This window comes from Parambassis ranga, chromosome 8 (assembly GCF_900634625.1).
Source record: "Parambassis ranga chromosome 8, fParRan2.1, whole genome shotgun sequence".
Lineage (NCBI taxonomy): Eukaryota > Metazoa > Chordata > Actinopteri > Ambassidae > Parambassis > Parambassis ranga.
Genome location: NC_041029.1, coordinates 6,266,451 through 6,286,021, shown reverse-complemented (window position 1 = coordinate 6,286,021; position 19,571 = coordinate 6,266,451). Strand labels below are relative to the sequence as shown.

General features: G+C 42.4%; 1 protein-coding gene across 1 annotated transcript; it reads right to left on the bottom strand.

Annotated features, from left to right (window-relative positions):
• Positions 1-5,154: 5,154 nt before the first annotated feature.
• On the bottom strand, positions 5,155-18,903 carry mosmoa (modulator of smoothened a). Its single transcript, XM_028413085.1, has 3 exons — positions 17,867-18,903; positions 11,594-11,806; positions 5,155-7,805 (listed from the first exon to the last, which is right to left on the bottom strand). The coding sequence occupies exons 1-3, from the start codon at positions 17,970-17,972 to the stop codon at positions 7,621-7,623; spliced, it is 504 nt and encodes a 167-aa protein (XP_028268886.1). The 5' UTR covers positions 17,973-18,903; the 3' UTR covers positions 5,155-7,620.
• Between the last annotated feature and the right edge of the window lie 668 nt (positions 18,904-19,571).

The following is a 19,571-nucleotide window of genomic DNA, read 5'->3' as shown; positions in this document are numbered from 1 at the left end:
GGGGAAGGACAGCTGAGGCAGAAGCAGACCTGTCCTGTCTGCAAACTGGCTACAACTTGGCTGAGGGCATCCTCCCACTGCAAAGGACTGCAAACAGGCCCCAGTGTAATAACAGGCATTATCATCACACATCATCCCTGTTCATACGGGTTAGTGGGAACTTATTCCGCCTTACATCGGCACCCTCTTGTGGTCTCATGAATAGTGTGTGTCCACAAACTGATTTGGATTTGTGACAGAAGTCACCATCTTTTTCTAAACCAAACCATATACTGTTATTGCTCAAACGTAACTAAACAACAACAAATAAACAACAAATACCAGTCTTTATTTTCTAAAATTTGTAACTATCCCCCACCACTTACTTCTCATTAGTGGGAAAAGCTTGTTAAACGATGACGACAAAACCTATTTAACCTACTGGTCAGTCTTCTCATGGGATGATAATGGCCCATCTAATAGTATGACAATAACTGTATCGGGTCCTGGCCTACATCTAAGGATGTAAGATATAAGAAACATCCATCCATCCATCTTCTATTATCCCGCTTTGTCCTGGGGGCTGGAGCCTATCCCGGCTAACTATGGGTGAAAGGCGGGGTACACCCTGGACAGGTCACCGGTCCATCGCAGGACAACACAAAGACAGACAACCACTGATATAAGAAACATCACAAATTCAATTCAAGAATCAATTCAACATTTGATTTGAGTGATTTTTTTTTTTAAGAAGGGAGTTTTGCCCTTTAGATTTTTGACCAGCCTGTTTTCAGCTCATGTTAAGGCCCTAAGTCCTGCAGGGCAGTGATGCTGTCACTGAACAAAATAAGATTTAAGGATACAAACATTGTACAGAAACTGAAGATATTATCAGCGAGAAGAAACTGATGCACAGAAACATACTCACATTTACTTGGCATCATATCTGATTATCAGGCAAGAGTGAGGAGTGTGCTCAGATGTATATCCCTTTAAACTCCAGGGGGCGCCACACAACAGCATACAATTAAATACACCATAAGACCGCACATTACCTTAAAGGTCTTGACGTCTTGACGTCTTGAGTCAGCATACTATGACCAGGTGAAGATGTGGAACGTCTGCATAGATAAAATCCACATTTTTGTTCAGTGTGAGACAAACTCAGCACAGCTGCAGGTGGTAGAAGGTCTCATGAGGTGAAGAAGAGGGGCTTTGAAGTACCCTGAAGCAGCTCGTGTGTGACAACTAAAAATAGATAACAAAAATAACAAAGGCAAAATAAATGTATTTTCACTGCGGTGCAGAAAAAGTGGCAAATTACCATTACAAGCACAACAACACGGTGTCACAGGCAATCATGCACGCCGTGTAATCATTTCCTCAACGAATCATGAACAGTTAAGTGTGCTTAAACTCATCAAGTCACCAAATAGAGCAATTAGCCGACATCCTTCAGGGGAGAGTAACTGCAAAAAAGAAAAAAAGAAAAAATGGCGTTGGCAGGTATATTTTCTGTTGTAATTGGAGGATTAGTCATTTCATTTCATGCTCATTTCAGAAAGCAGAAGCACCAAAGTCACAGTGAAGAAAAAAGAGCGGCTCACGCACTAAGAGGGTTTTAAGATAAATCAATTAGCTTAACTTTATGCATGACCTCCCCAAAGAAGTCGGTGTGATGAAGTGGGACACTTAAAGAAAGGATGCTGCACGATGAAGTGGTAGGGGGGATGAGAGGCAGCAGATTCATTTTATTTATCATCGCTTGAGGTGAAATTTGATCTGCTCAGTGAACACTTAATGTAACAGTGTGTGTATTGTTCAACTGTGGTTAGGCTCCTACGAAAGAAAAAAACAGTTCCTTATACAGGCTATTTTAGAAGGCAACACTGACAGGTTTAAAAAACAAATAAGAAGTTACATTTTGTGATAAAAAAATAACCTAATTATGTGGACATTGAAGCTGGTTTGGTCAGTCAATAAAGCTTCTTCTTCTTCTTGTCTTGCACAGAAAGAGATAAGGGAGGAAAAATTGATAAAGCGGTGGCCAAAAAAAGGGAAGCTTGGAATGAAAAATGATGGCAACACATGAATGAACAAAAGCTGCTCACAAACAGAGAGAGGTGAGAGAGCACAGGTCATTTATGGCTTTGTTTCTGCATTCAGAGGAGGGGGAGGGGGCATTAGAAAAATCTGAAAAACACATTTTACTCTCAGTCTGTTCTCGTCGAGGTCAGAGGCTTGCAGGCAATCAATATTTGCGAGTAACACAGCGCAACAGAGCCCAATCAGCAGAGAAGCTGCCCTGATGCACCTGATGGCTCGCAGCAAAGGACGAGGGGAGGATGGAGAAACTCTGCATGTGCTGCATCAGCCGCTGAGACAGAGTACAAACAAACAAAGAATAGAAAACGTACAAAAGAAAACGAAGAGAGGACAGTCAGAGAGGCCGACACCTATTGCTGCTTTTCTTTACCCTGCATGACGTCTCCGGTCAGCCCATCATCTCCCTCTGTAACATGCTGCCATCTGTACAAAACACAACAAAACATCTCATGTTTGAATGTTTTCTGCAGACTGAAGGGAAGCCAGCATTAATCATTCATATCCTATGACAGGAAAAATATATATTCTCTTTATGTATTCAGAGCTGACTGTTTGTGACACAGTGTGTGAAACCAGGTCGTTTTTATGTGAAAAGTGAAATAAATACGTCACATAAACCCAGCTGAGAAACTGGAATCCTGGTTCTTAAAGCTTACTGTGATTTGATCAGTTTATAATCCCACTCACTCTGACTCATCGCTGTGTCTTACAGTCAGGAAGTGATGTCAGAAACCATGGGTGCAAACACAGCAGTCATTCCCTAGCAGCATATTGAAGGCATTTACTAACCTGATGTGCCAGATGTTTTATCACAGAAGCATCTGGAAGGTGGAGAATATCATGGTGCTTTCAGATCAATACAATACAATAGAGGTCAGCAATAACAGGCCCTAAATGTAAGCAGACTTTTAAGATAAATGGCTTAATAGATTAATATAGGTGAGCGTCATCTGCATAGAAATGTGAGCAATTTTCTCCAAAGATTGGTCCTAACACAGAGCCCTGTGGAACTCCACAAACATGATACATATGGTCAGAACCACCTTTAGAGTTTGGACCAGACTACCAAACCAATGAGCTGAAAAAGGACTAAAAAAAGGAGCAGATGCTTTCCTAGTTAAAGTACGATTATTCTCTGTGCTGCAGCTCCATCCCCTTCCTGTCTTGTTTCTGTTTTTCTTCCCTAAGCAGCAGGTCTGCTGTATGATGGATGTTGATGAGCAGCAGACAAGACATCCGCCTGGGAGGAAGCATCACTGCATCCTCTGCTGGGCTGATATCATCCACTCAAAGATCAATCACTGTCTCTAAGTGTGTGTGTCAGAACACAGTGTAAATGCACTTTTTATTGTTTGTGTAAAATCTTGAAGTGTCATTTTAGTACATACGCAGAGCTGCAAGGCCGGATCTTAGAACACTAAGAGCCCCCGTTCTTCTGTTGTGATGGAACAAAACTGAAGGTTGGTTGTTTGATTGACACAAACACAGGTAACTGAAAGTACTCCTTCCTCTGTTGTTGGACTAAGGATAACTTGGACAATACGTTGACTCACTAGCTCGATAACTATGCAACACCATGCATATGTGTTTATAGATGAGTGTTTTCAACCTGCACATTGACAAATTGCTCCTCCAAAGCAGACAGACTGACACGTAGAAGACATTATCATCATCAAATCAGACTTCCCAGAGAGCAGGAGCAGCCTTTCATAAACAGATGTTGGCCATATTGCCATCTAAGTGAGCTTGACAGCACACCAGTACATTAATGTATCTTAGCGGTCAATGCGACGCCGCGCTGCAGCCAGCTGCTGAGAATTCCCTCACTGCTTCCACAACTCACTGTATGTCACAGTAAAACACCACTTACACTGTATTTAACTTGAAAAAAAAACAAAAAACAAATGGCCGACTTGTTAAATGATGGACATTTCCACAAAATTATACAGTAATTCTGAGCTCACGGCAGTAAGTTTAACACAATCCTCTTAAACTGATAATTAAACATAATGAGGTGTGGAGAGCGAGAGGAAATCCACCCTGAATTGCTGCTGGTTTTAATTCAGATCCAAATACATGAAATCCATGTTTTAATATATGCATAGCTAATAAAGAGGCTAATGAAGGCAAAGTAGCAGCAGTTTCCCCAAAAGCCTCCTCTCCATCTGGATACAGAGAACTGATCAGAGCCGATCAGGGGGGCCCAGACTAAATCAAGTTAAGGCACTCTTATTTTGGCACCACATACTGGGTAATCTATATGCAAACACTGTCAGCGAGGGTTAAAAAAACAAAAGAAAGAAAATGTATGATCGCTACAAATTAATGAGAAAATCTATGAGTAAACTTCACATGACTTTATAGCACATACACCACTTGTCAAAAGGCAGAAAACGTAGGAAGTAGGAAGACAACCTTTGACAACAGTGACACCTGTGGTCACTGTGGTGAACTGCAGCCAGCACCCTGTAGCTAATACCAAAGTACTAGTAAAATAGTAATAATAATAGTTAAACCCCACCACAACTGTGTTTCGTGCCAGTTAGCATCATGTTAGCATGGTTTATTCATGTGGTCGGATTACCAAGACTCTGCATAAAAGTCAAGATCAAAATTTAATCAGTACATTTTTTTCTGCAGTTCTTCAAATGTCCCCCAGCTGTCCTCAGAGAGCAGAGTGCAGTGGACTGATGTGATCCACTGAGCTGAATTACTGTGACCTTCTAAAATCCTAAATGGAAACACCACTCAAGCTCGACTCCGCACCGCAGGTCACCGAGAGGCTAATGGAGGCAGCGTCCTCGGAGGAATACGCTGTTTAATCTTCAGCAGCACACGGTCAGGGAGGAAGAGACACATAAACGAAGGAGACTCAGTCCACTGACTGGATGAGAAAATGCAATGACGGCTCGAGGGGGACATTTATGTGTTAAACGTATTGGTAAATGGAAAACATTCAATTAATCAGAAAAGATTAATTACTTCAAATAAAGTACAACACAGACTGTGTCAGAGTCACACACACCCATTTTTATCTTTTTATTCAGTGATAAATAATTTCCTATGTCCATAGGCTTTATGTGTAGACATCCGATCAAGGCAAGAGACATATTAGAGGGCACACTCGTTGCCACCATTAGAAAATAACAGGAGAAACAAACAAACAAAAACAAAAAAATGAGGTAAGAAGTTCTCTTTTTTTATACATTTGTAGTGCTTCTATGTCTGTTACCTATACTGTTGAATGCACAGTGCTTCCTAATACAGAGATCCTGCCTTTTGTGTCTGTACATTATTAAACAAAAACAGGTCATGGCACAATACTAAACCAACCAAAAGGTAGGGCGCTGCAGAGTGTATAAGTTTAGCCGTATATATCATCAGACCAAGAGGGTAAGAAAAGCTGAGCAGGAAACTGAAACGAAAAACTCTAAGACTTCATGACTGAGCGACCGTAACTAGTTCAACCACGCACACGCACGCACACACACTTTCAGAAAAGGATTAGGTGTCAGTAGCTTGTTGAGTGTAAACATGTACATTAAATGTGTATATAAATATGTAAAAGAGCTGCAATGACTAGTTATTAGAGTTATGTTTTTACATCTGTCACTTAATGTTTACTCTGAGGATAACGAAGTGGCCGTGTGACAATAAGTATTTAGTTGAGGCTCTGTTGATTGACACAGTGCAGACAAAGTGTGGTGGTTGTAAATGTGTGTGTGTATATATGTGTGTGTGTGTGTGCGTGCTACATTCACAGACCTCACAAGCAGCACACGGAGGCACAGCTTCCATGCATGGACCTGACCTGCAGTCCCTTCACTGCCTTCACTGTTGCACAAAACAAAACCCATAAAAAAAAGATGCTCTTAGCTCGCTTAGTTCCCGTCTGACATTAAAGGAGAATACCACCGATTTTCACACCATGTTACTTCTACTACCATTTATAAAATGCAATACTTTCTGATGTCTTAAGCCCCTGAAACTTGAACACCACAGTGAATTTTTAGAAAACACTTTTAAAGCCAGTGTATATGTGGCTGTTCTTAAAGCTACAGAGCAGAACCTTTGTCTCCCCCTGCTGGCAGTGAGCAAAATGACACTAATAACACTAATAAGCTTCAAAATATGTTTAGGTTTCTATTCACAGGCTTAATTTTAAGACCCCCACTGGCGACTTACTCATTACAGATGATTTCCATCTTTAATCTGTATTTTTGTAACCACTTCTAAAAGTGCAATGTTGCATTCGTCCTTCTGATTTATCACTTCCTGGTTTTAAATGATGGAGATTTGTTTTTAATTTAAAGCGTCAGATACTTTTCTCTGACATTGCATTAGGTTATCCTACAGTTGTCTCTCTTATGCTGCTCTTGTTAAAGCAGATGCATACTGTTACATAGAGAAAGATTAACTTGGTTTTATAGTCTTCATCAAATTTCTACAGATTATGTGCAAAGGTTCTGCACTGAAGCTTTAGCGATAATAGTTATACTACAAATACTAAATGATTATCGTTTTAATTCACAGTCTTTATTATTGGCAAGTGACGTGTTTTAGCATCATGGGTTTAGCTAAGCAAAACAGCTGTTTGCGCTCACTAATACTCCATATAACTAACATTATGACAGGTCTTACACTGAGTGGCATTCTCCTTTATGATGCTCGCTGCCCGGGGGATGTCTCCCCATGCAGCTACCAGCTCCTAAGCTGGAGGAAGCAGCACACCTGCATGTCCCTCTCACCCACAGCGGCCCCAGCCTGGGTGCAGACAGATGGGATTACAGCTGCGGTCCTCAGCTGCACACCTGGGGCCGTGTAGTGACAGGCGAGAAAAAGCCCTGCTCTAAAGCCAAGCTGGCAGAGCCCCATCCCCATTTCCCTCCTACGGTTCAACTCGGTGAATCTCCAGAACATTCTGACTACTTCAGTGGGAAAGTGGTGGTGGGGGGGTAGAAGATGGAAGAAAAAAAAAAACAAGAACACAAATTGTACAACAACAGAAAAACACAAAACTGAAAATAGCTAAGAGAAGCCAAAAATAGCAACAGGAGCGGCTGTGACTGACGGCGCAGATGTGTGCTGAGGGCAGCAGGGCGGACGGCCGGGAATCAAGTCGAGGAGCGGCTGTAGTGGTCCTCAAGAAATGTGCGCCAGCATTGTGGCCGTGGTTGCCATGACAGCGGCACATTAAGCACCCTTTCCAACAGAACAACAACAGAGAGACGGCCATATTTTAAATCAACAGTGGCAGGGCGCTGCAGCAGCCTCGGCTGGCGTCTCTCACACTCCTCCAGCCCTTTGTGCCCGTGTCCTCCTTTTAGTGTTTTGTTTATTTATTCGTTTTCGTCTTTTAGCAGTTAGGTACTCCGTAGTGCTGCGGTCCCTTGACACATAAGCAGAGACTTCCCTGTTTCAGACCTTCTGGCCAGAGTTAGTTGTTTTTGATTTTCAGTCATTGTGTGTTCGTGTAAATCCCATTAAATTTTCACCGCCTCTTGTGTCAGTCCAGAGGCGAGCGCGATCAAGTCCTCAGCCCGGGAGGCAAACTTTGCCTGCAAACAGCAGTCCGACTATAGTGAAGAAGATGGAGAGGACAAACAGCACGTACGAGGAGCCGACCACTGTGTTGTTGGGCAGCTTGTAGGGCTGGCCTCCCACCTCATTGATATAGAAGCCTATTGGAAAGATGAGCGCCGCCATGCAGAACAGGATCACTGGAAGGAAACAGAGAGCGAGAAAAAGTTAGTAAGGATGATTATAATGAATTCTCTTGATTTGTATAAATCAAGTGATGATCCAGTTAACTGTCCTGTGACTGAAAAACAAAGCCCTTACTATTTTCTTATTTCCTTTGAAAAGTAAAGCTTGAGGTCCAGCTCTGTCTGTTTATGTAACACACTGTGACGTGAAGCTGTGTGACTTCTGAATAACACATCAATGGCTGTGTAGAAGCCTCGTCTAATTAAAAATAACTCTCGCTGAATGTATCAAAGAGCTTTTCACTAAAGCCAGAATTTTGTCTGTCTGAAGCCGAATCAATTATTAGTGTGTGCTAAATCAATTCAGAATGATGTTGTTAGGCAGAATTCTATCACAAGGTATTAAAAGGACCTGTGGCCTTGTGGTAACAGTGTGCAATTTAATTGATGGCTGCTTGAAAAGCCATTTCTGGCTTTTGCCTGTTTACACAGCCTTGTCGATGGATGGTTAGCAAAAATCTCATTAATACTTCCCTCAACTGTTTTGTGAAGTAGAATGGTCTCCTTGGACTATAAACTAAAAGAGCCCACTGTAGCATAGCAATAACCTAAGGCTATGTTCACATTACAAGCCACTTGGTTCAATTCTGATTTTTTTTTTAACACATATTACATTAGCCTGTCTTGACAGTTCATATTCATGAGTGTCACGTGTTATCTGTTATGCAAATGCATTCAGATTAAGATTAGGAAACCTTTATTAGTCCCACAATGGGGAAATTGCATTTTTGCAACAGCATGGCCCCCGACCTGACTGTTCTCATTCATGCTGCAGAGCCACAAATCAGATATATTTGGGTCAGACTTGGATTGGCTAGCTTCCCATCTGCTAACTCAGCTAATACAAAAAAAACAACAATATTACATTAATCAGGAAAGCTGGGTCTCATCTGGCTACTTGATTATTCAATTACAATGGTCTATTATGAAGTAACTTCAATGCAATGTAGCAGCTAGCAGGCTCTCACTAGCAAAATACTGTCCCTGCAGCAGATATGATAACAAGATTAATTCAGCTAAAATGATAAGAGATTACATCTTGTAAAGGGTGGGCAGTAAAAATACAAACCAAGAAGCTCATCTGAACAAGACTGACTGTGGCATTCATTTAGCTACTGGATTCTGAAATAAACTATTTTTACAGTGGTCCTGTCAGTTGCTATTGCAATTAAAATTCACTGCTTAGCCTGCACATAAAATCATATAAAACAGAAACAGTCCTGTGATAGCCACGGCATGTTGTGCTGACTCGATGCAAACTACTTGGTAAACTTGCATCACAAGGCAGGCGCAGGTTAATATTTATGCCTGCTCATTACTCTGGCCGTGTGCAGGGCTGCGATTGTTAAAGGATGCTAAAGAGCTAAAAAAAGGCAGCCACAAAGACACGGCTCAGCATTATTCCTGCAAGCGTCACCGCTGAGTTAATTGAAGTGCACTTCATGGTCCGTGGCTTCTCTTGAGTGCCTGAACTAATGACATATGAAGCCTTGATCACAATCCAGTCGCAGTTACAGTTTCCTACCATGAGATGATTTTCCTGAAATGCTGGACCGTTAGAAACGACAAGCAACTCGAATAAATGAACAAATAAATAATTTGTTGTTCGCTTCAATTTTCCTACTTTTTCCTCTGGTATCATTATGACTCTCAACGTTTGAGAAAACATGTTGTTGTTAGTCTGAGGTAATGTACCAGAGCCTGTAAAGGCACTAATGCTGCGTCTCTCCTACATGGAGCCATCTGTGGAGCGCTGCCAGTTTTACCACGTCCACAGTCGGATAAAAATAACCTAAAATTCGCCATGAAATGTTTGAAGTGGTGAAAAGGAGCTGCTCTAACAGACACGGTGGGTAACGAGGCTGGGAGATGCAGTTACAGAGGTGCTGTATTACCTCTAATAAAGCCATCATGTGTAATTCCTGACAAGATGATCTAATAAACAATGTGTTTAATCTGCGCAGACACCGTTAACAAGAACCATGAGACCTGCACAGCTTGTTAATGTGATGTTAAAGAGGCTGGTGCTCCTCATTAAACGCACTCGATGTTGCAGACATTGCTGTGCATCACAAATCTGTCAGGCTGTGATGTCATCCTTTAGCAGCCATTATTAAAGTCACATAAGGCAAATGCCAGTTTGTTTTTTAGTGAAAACAAGTTCAAAAATGAAATGTTTGAGTTTGAAAGGATTGAAAGACGGATGTTTGCATAGCTAACGCCATGTTTGTGCAGGTAAAAATCATTTTAAACCTAACCAAGAAGTCTTCAAATGTGTAAACCTGACAAAAGGTGAATAAAAAACAACAGCGACAGTCCAAAACGTGTCAGATGGGACCTCATGGACAACCATAGTGTCATCTTTATTCAATCTATTATGCTGTTTTAGATATCTGCTCTAGACCCAAAAGATGACACACACACAATACTGCCCATTCAAGTGCTGATGGCTGTAAGCCAGTTACACTACAGCCTGCCCACCTCCTCTCAACCTTCGTCCAGAATAACCTGATTTCACTTTATTCCTCTCTTCCCTTTCCATTTGTGTCTTTACATCGATGTCCACTTATCACTTCCTAACAGCCACTAGCGTTTGACCTCTACGGACATGATTATTCACTCAGATCTTCACGGGCTGCTACATGATTTTATCACTTAACCTCTCCCTCCTCTCACAGCCAGCAGCAGAAACATGTTTGCCATCAGAGCCAGGAGAAGTAGCACTTCCTCCCTCTGGCTTTATCTCCCTGCTTGCCTCCTTTAAATGAAAATTAAAATTAAATAACCAGGTAACATACCTCCTGTAATGTGGCCAGCTTAAGCTTTGCAAGGGGCCAAGGGTGACACAGTTGCTCACAGTTGCCATGGAAACCTCCTTGCTTTCTTTTGCGTTGCAGCGTTAAACAATGACTCAACTGCCTCCAGTTTAGCTTGTGACACAGACATTTGATTACCGGACCACCAGCTTGTGGAGGGATTTAAGATTCAAGTGATTAGGATGTGTTACCAAATTTTGCACCTAGGCAAATCAACAAGGTACTTAAAAAAAAACAGCTTTCAAACAATCTAACAACAACGCTGTGGCTTCACGTTGCAATTCACCTTCGATATGATTGTGCTGTAAGGCTGTCTATTCCCTCAACTAACTGACCAATCAAACTTCATCCTCCCACACAGCCTTACGAAACCAGCCCAGCCACAGTGCACGAGATGGATGCTGAGTTATTATCAAACACATCTACACAGAACTCATGTCTGGGAGAAAAAAAAAACAGAGCTGCAGTGCTCAGAGGCAAAGAGGGAGATAAAACACTAGAGAAACAACTGTGGCACATAAGCCACCCACTGCGTACCAGACAAGCTGCATTATTCAATAAACAAGCTTAGGGGAGCAAAAGGAGTTGTCAAATATGTAAATACAATTCTCAAATATGCAAATACACACAAGGAGCCACACATCACTCCCAGAAACATGAACACACTTTGGTCCTGTTGATGCTTCTGACATCACAAGTCATCTGCACATGTAAATGAGCAGCGCATAGCCGAGCTGATTCAACACAACCAAGCCTCACACAGTATGAATTCACTAATGTGCTGAAGGTGATTTTCTCGGAGAGAACAGGTCACGACAGAGGCCTCAAGACAAAGATGGAAGTGTGAAAGCTCTGGGAGGAAAATGTGCTGAAGGCGCGTCTAGTAGAGTAAAACTATTTCATTCCGTGTGAATGTCGTTCACTTACTGCCAGTAAAGGCAATCCAGCGTGCATATTTGGTGGCTTCTCTGCGCCAGTGTGACGCCACCAGCAGTCCGCAGGTGACTGTGAGGGAGATGATGCCCATGATGATGAAGAAAAGCGTGGTGACCCACTCTGGTGGCAGCCGCGGCGGGATACAGGTCCGGTCTCGACCGTGGATTGTTTGACATTGCCGCACAAGACCGACAGTGAGGGCACCTGCAGAGAGAGGATAAGAGCTCATGTTAATTCAACTGTTTTAACCCATGATTATTATCATTAGATCAAATCAACTTTTGTTTTGACCATTAGTGTTTCTGCTGCCTGGAACTGGGACCAGGTCTTTGGAAGCAGTTCCACACTCTGCTAAAGCACCCTCCATGTGCACATCTGCAATTCAAAACATGACTTAATGTTCCTGTCTGTCACTGAACAGAGAAATGGAGCAAAAACCTCTGGCAGTGTGAGGGCCAGCACTCAGAGCAGGGCCCCGCTCCAGTGGAACAGCCATTCTGGCACACGCCATTCAATTAGAGCTTGTCCTCAAGGGGACGTTCTACCTGAGTAAGCAGAACTGTGTCACACTGCTGCTGATCACAGGTCTTGGCCAATGAAAGACTGATTCAATGATAGACTGCAGAGGTAGTAGTGCTCATTCAAAGTGAGTGTGAGAGGTTTAAAGCACAGCTTTACAGTTCTGCCTTTGGTTTGAACACTTACTAAGTGATGAACCACAGAGGGTGCAGCAGCACTCTATAGACAGCCATAACTAAACCATCCCTGCAAAACACTTTGAAATCCTGACTCTTTACATCCATGTTGCCATGTCAGACAAACACCTCACGTGTTCTCCTGCACAAGACCTTTGCATAGAAAGACAGCTCTGTACTGTTATGACAGGTCAAACTATGTACTACTAAAATAAATAAATGGAGTATCTGGCTATAGTAAATCTTAAGTACTCATTCTCTGAATAACACTTAAACACAATTGCCTCCTCCAAGTGTTTACCACTGACCACAAAATAACCCATTCACTGAAAAGGCAGGCCTGTGTGGGCTTCAGCATGAAAGTTCAGCAGTGGCTATGCAGGTGGGTGGACGTGAGCGGGAGAAAAGTATGCAAGCTGGAATTTCAAAAGGTCAGTGTATTATAGGAGGTGGTAGATAAGTTTGTGGCCTAATGTAGAAGAAGGTGAGTTATACAGCTCAGCTCACTGTCTACAGTGTCTGCCTTTGTACTACGTCAATCACACAGAAGTCCGTTAGAATAGGGTGGCACAACTAAAGGAGGATTCATGCTTCTTACAGCCTGGTGAAGCAAGCGACCTTTGTGGATCAAATACATGATGCTAGATGGCTCAAATCCAAACAGAACACCAAAGCCTGTGTGAGAAAAGTCTTCTTATTGGTCTTGGGGGCGTGGTGAGTTATACAGAGGAAATCCTGTCCCCCTTTATAACACCCAATGAAAACACTGCTTTTTTTGTAACCAGCCTCAGCCCTTCCCATCCAACCTAACAATGCCTCACAAGAAAACACCCTGTCTGTCTGTGGGCTTCAACTTATACATTGAATCTTTAATCTGCTGTTAAAAGACACAACATACCATTAATGTGCATCCATTTAACTACAGATAAAGACCAACTAGTACAGAATGTTTTCGACCTTTAGCTTCACCGAATAGAAAAAAAGTACGTCATGGCTCAAAATAAAACATCAATGGCTACAGCTCAATGGCGTCTTTCCTAAATCTGTCTCCATACTGCAGAGTAACCTTGAACAAATGAAAAACACGGGAGGCAGACGAAGCTGGTGCTGGTAAGAGTCTAAATGCAGCAGTTAATGGCACCAGTTTATGACCATTTCCCCTGAATCTTCTGGCTTCCTGCTGTTTCACTGGCTCTCTGTGGAATTCCTGCCCTACAGCAGGCAGGCACGCTATGGCACACCGACACAGGTAAACAACTCAACAAAGCAAGAGCACCACACAAACTGCTCCAAGTCAAATCTTACTGATAATCACACAACACATATATATAAAGCTTTGTTTGCTCTCTAACATGAGATATTCCACTTTTAAACTACAACACAAGCATTCGCTGTAATGTCAGTGTAATGCATTATGTTTAGTTTACTAACATCTTGGCTGAGTCTCTCATTTATAGAAAATAATGGGCCCATTCTTCATTTGGAGGCCACGCTCACTTGCACACAACCCGTCATGCCCTGTTACCCTGCAGTCAGCGCTGCACACACCATGATCAAAATACTCCTCTCACCACGTCTCGGCCCAAATGAAAGGAAATGGGCACGGTGTCTGCTCATCTTCAGCATGACGATGCTATCATTAGTGGAGCACAGGGGTTGCTGATGTTTGTACGCTCTGGAAGGATGAGTCAAACGGGCCTCTGAACTGTAGTGGGCGGCAAGCAGGCGAGCGAAAACAGCCAACAGCAGCTGCTGGACTTTCTTTTATGTTACAGGGGATGGCCTAACCTACTTGCATAAATACCAAAGCAGAAAAATCCATGATGACAAAATGTAAGCAACTTCCCCCTGGGATTAATAAAGTATTTCTGATTCTGATGTAACACACACACAAAGCAATACTACAAATAACACATGGCTAAGAAGATCATTTTGCAAAGAGTGGCAGTTACTGCACTGGAACAGTGTCAACGTACCAAATGCAACTTTTCAACAGTTATCTTCATACCAGTTAGCTCTCATGTATCTTTTGTTCATTCTCCTAAACCATACCAATCGTTATACTACTGTACCAAAAAAGTACCACAGTCTCCTATAGATGCTAATGGGAATGGGAGAATTAGGAACTGATAGATAATAGACCAATATGACAACATGATCAGATTTCTATATGACAAAGAAAACACATTTAGTGGCATATAACCACATCAAATGTTATTAACCAGGAGCTGGTGTACACTGTCACATCACTATGTTACTATCCTTGCCTGTCTGTGCCACCGTTTTGGCTAAACTGCTGTCCCTGCAGCCTTGTAACTGGATGAATACGGCTCTGCCTGGTTTCAGTTGTTCCGTATCAATGACACTGTGTGCCCTTGTGCTTTGAAAAGGGATACCTAAAATAAGACAGTTTAACAGTCTCCCATTTCGCACACTTAATGCCAGATTTAACACAAGAACTACAGTCGCACTAGTCGTTGTGTGCTGCAAATGTCACTTCAGTCATGCGTTATGCAATCATTTCTCTTTTTAATAAAGTCAAAACAGAACACCCAAGTCATGATCAACTGCTTCTATGGAGAATGCTTTAACAGGAGGATGCTGGCACTGAAGCAGCTTCTTCATGCTTAGTGGAAAATGAATTTGTGTGTTTATTTTTACATAAGTGACACTAAATAGCAGGCACTTTGGAGTAATAAACATCTTCCGCTGTCAGGGAAAATGTCAAATGATTGTTGAGAATAACATGATGAAATAAACCAAGATGATATAAATGTAAAATTGAAATAAAAAAATGTGTTTTCCGTGTCTCCAGGAGCTGCTGATTACTTTAAGCCAACAGTCTGGATAATGCATGACTATCATCTTGTGATCTTTTGTTTCAGTTGCTCAGTGCATGCAAGCAAACTCTTTCAAAGTGATCACAGGATAGTGCGACGTTGGTTGATTTGATCTGGTGACATGAATGAATGAATGAAACATTTTTAAAAAAGACAGTGGGGCTGAAATACAGCAGTGTGGTCGCATACAAAGTGACTGGCATCCACTGAGGTGGCAAGTATCTGCAGGACAGTCGCTGGTGGAGCTGTGGAAAATCACAGTTTGTATCTGACACTGCTACAACAATGGCTTTGTCTTCAAGCTCAGTACAGGAAATCAGCTTTGGCTGTTAGGACTTGAGAAGATCATGCTGAAATAAGGACAGCATCATGGATCTATTCGGTCGTGTTGAGTGACAGCAGGTCTACTTATCTTGCCTGTCTCTGCACAGGGTCTTTATGTGACTCTTTCTACAATCAGTGAGGACAATTACAATCAGTAGCTAATGACTTTCTGCAAATGCCGCCTTAACGTCTTCTTTATAATGTCACAAGAAACATAAAAATACAACGTGAGGTACAAAACCTCACACACAGGCTTTTATCAATTCTAGCTGTCTGTGGGGAAACGTGTCAATGTTCTCAACAAAGACAACCACCCAAAATTCAACACAGAGGTCCCACAAGGGCAGACAGTCGAGCACCGAGCCCTCTGATAAGACAACAAAGCCACAGACCAGAGGTCAGCTGATTGGGGATGATAAAAAGTGACTCGACATTAGGGTCTCCGACTTTATAATAACTTAAACAATTCATCAGTCTGTGGAATGGGGTAATGAATATAAAGACTACAGCTTCATTACAATGATTCCAGCAGTAACAGAAGGTGAAACAAACACATGTGAAATAACTTTGAAGCACCATGAATGAATAAAAATATCACCCAACTTTAAACAATAAGGGTTTGTTTAGTGAAGTTTTTGTTTGTTTTTCTGCTCGCCGATTAGAGGTCATGCTTTGTTAGTGGGTTTACCAAATGTTATATAAAGGATGAAGAATGGCACAATAACAACAACAAAGCAGAAAAAGTCTTTACAGCTTGTAAGAACTGAGAGTTCTGTATGTGTGAGAAGCACTTTTCTTCAAGTTCCTCTTTTAACATTTATGAAGCAGGTTCACTATATGAATGGAAACATTATTATGGAGAAGTAAGATGTCAATTGTGTGACATGTACAGTCACGGCATATAGGGAAGAAATATCAGATTTGATGACATTATTAGGTGTTAAGAATTTAAGGCTCAGTGAAAATGTTCCTAAATGCAACCGTGGGAAAGGGCCCTGTTAATTCAGAGAGCATTATATTATATAATTTAGCATTAAAAAATCACCTTGATGTCTGCATAGGAGACAATACATAACAATAGTCAAAGTCTTTTTACATTTAAATCTTCTTAAAACTACAATGCAGTGTGTTATCAACCATGTACTGGAGGTGTTAAACTGCAAGTGTGAAGAAAATAAGCACTGAAGTCAACCTAGAATTTAAATAGAAAGTGTACTTGGCAACAGAATAAACTGCTTTTCCAAACAAAAGACACACAACATAATATGGGCCACAACAAAACCTATTTATATCCACACCAAGACAGGGGCAGGCATATTTTTAAAATGATGAAAAAACAAACGTGTGAAGGACATGAATACTCCTGATGTCTCACAAAAAACCCATTAAAGACAGGACAGATCAGTCCTCAAAGAGAAAGGCAAAAACCTGTGAAGGAGAAGTGAGAGGAGGGACAGCGAGGTGGAAAGTAGCCAGTGCTGTACGACATCCTCTCTATTAACAACACCCACGCTCACCACAACACTGCAGTTTAAATATAGCAAAGGTTCAGCTTTTGGTACATGCAGGTACAGAAAGAGAGGAGCTCAGCGTGAAGTCGCTGGGAGCTTCACTTGTGGCTGTAATGTGCTAAGTTTAGATGAACTGAAGCAAAATGTCCAGAGCCTGCCTGCACAATAGAGACTCAATGTGCAATTTAGAGGAAGACAACGTCCTCGTTTCATTTCTATTATTACCTTATGTTAATACAGTCTATATGTGCACCAGGCCTGATGATGAACCCTTCCTGACCTAGTTACTAAGCAGTCCTCCTGCAGAGGGAACAAAGAGTAGCAGTTATCTATCAATAGCCTGAATGTGACACTATAACTACAACAAGGAAAGTAGCAGCACGTGCTTCTGTCTAAAACCAGCAGGGACGCCTTAAAACAAACATCTACTCTGATTCCTTACACCTCAACTCCATCTTTGCCTTTAGTGCTCCAATAAATCTCCTAATCAATTAACTATTTGACAGATAAAAGCTGGTTGTACCTCTGACACTAGGACTGGTATCAGTGGGTACTCCTCATGCATCCAATATGTCTTATGAGTAATTGTTTCATGCCAGGCAGATTAAAGATTAGATGAAATAATAATTAATGGTGACAGGCCTACAGCAGGGATCCACAGTGCTAATCAATACATCTGAAAGTATATGGCTGATCCTGATATTTCAACATATTTAACCATAATAACAACAACACAGTGCTGCTGTGGGGGACAAAAGATGATGCTGCAGATGAAGCCCTGCACACAAAAGGACATGTCTTTGTTGAGGAGACTATGTGATAGCAAACATGATGCCGGGATGTGCTTTTTTTTTGAGACAACAACACACAAACACAACATTAGCTTCTCTTTACCTGCTGATTCACCGGTGTTGATCCAGTCTGGGTTTGCAATGCTGGCTATTGCAAAGATATCCGCTGCCAGGAACAGGCAGCCTGAAATGATGGTTAGTTTATCCATATCGGATAAACTCAAACAAAGCGGTGAATGCCGTGAGGGGGGGGGAAGGAACCGGAGGTGGTCGTTGTCCAAGTGTGACCCCCCGGGTGTTGAGAGACACGGGGTGGGCTGTTATCAGTCTAACCTCGCCCCCTTCAACAGGAGCCTGCTGTTGTGGTTCTGATGTGCATTTTGCAGCAACGTTAGCTCCTCAAGCAAGCGAGAGCCTCCAGCTACAAAGGGCTCTAACACGACACACAAAAGCATCACATCTCACATGCCCGTTGTAGTCCAGAAAGGTAAAACAATAGCTCAGTCAGCGCAGCGGCCCTGGACTGCCTGTGTTGCCTTTCGGATCCCGTTTAGCAGCAGCTGCAGCAGCAGCATTAGGTACAGCCACGGCTAGCAGACAGCTAGCTTAGCTACTTCCCAGATTCGGACTCGGTGTGCCGAGCTGCGGCCCAGAGGCTGCTCGATGGCCGAGACCGCAACTGCGCTAGCATTTCACACACAATGTCACACAAACGGAGGTGCGAAAGAAGGAAAAACAAGTTCTAACCACTTCGCAATAACCGCGTTTTCGGCGACCGTTAAGCGTTACCCGTCTGGGAAACGAGAACCCATCACCCTCTCTTGCTTATGTGAGCCCGTTCTCCTTCTCCGCTGGAATAGCATCTGGTACTTTTGAGTCCGTTAGCCAGCCAGCCAGCCAGCCTGCCCTCCTCTGCTCCTGCTCCGGACCACCGGGCGATGGTACCGCGGCTTCAAACGCTGCGTATTCCCATCCGAAAGCGACGTTACGAGCCCAACACCGTTGATGGTAAATCGGTAACGCTATTGTTTTGCTTTCCACTCGTATGCCCACCACTAGCTCTGCCTCCCGTTTTACTAAATGACATCAAGCGGACACCCCCACGCAGCGTCACAAAACACTCACACACACAGCTCTGTCTTCACGTTCAGGAGGGGAGTCAGTCGCCCCCTTCTCGCGATACTCTGTAAAAAAACGGGGGTCTTCTCCCCCCCAGGTCACCCAGACTGGACTGAGGGTCAGTGATAATAATGTGATGAAACACCCTGCAGGATGCTCGTCTTTTTTCCCCATGTATTCAGCAGCTTTGTTTCTAATTTCAACCTGACATGATGATGTATGGCTCTGTGTTTTTATAATATGCTTCTAGTCTTTAAATATGGCGTTTGAAGCGACATTCCTACTCTGTTGCCATGGAGATGAGGCATAGTAAAGGCCATGTTTTTCCAACACATCCAAGGTGTGTTCACACAATCCTGGCAAATCTAACACAAAACATCAAATGTTTGTGTAATTACTCTCCCTACCTGAAGAGGGAGACAAATGTCCTGCACTATAGCTTTAAGACTGCTCTGTATTTTAGATGAAGCATATTCTTATCAACATGTTTAGTTTATTAATTATTAAATTTAACGCCAGTGTTTAAAGACAGTATGTGTGTGGACCTAAAAATACCTACAGCCCACTAACAGATATTGGCCACATCATCCACAGAGAATACATGTTCCACTCTCTTGAAGTGTTGCATTATAGTTAAACTAAAAATAGCAACACCCTCTCTAGGGAGGATTAAAGGCAACTCTTAGTTT

Bases quoted from the DNA above. Each gene is read 5' to 3' on its own strand.
- mosmoa (XM_028413085.1), bottom strand. From the start codon at position 17,972: ATGGATAAACTAACCATCATTTCAGGCTGCCTGTTCCTGGCAGCGGAT. The intron at 11,807-17,866 runs GTAAAGAGAAGC...CTCTCTCTGCAG, and splicing joins CAACACCGGTGAATCAGCAG to GTGCCCTCACTGTCGGTCTT. The intron at 7,806-11,593 runs GTAAGTGAACGA...GTTTCCTTCCAG, and splicing joins CTGGATTGCCTTTACTGGCA to TGATCCTGTTCTGCATGGCG.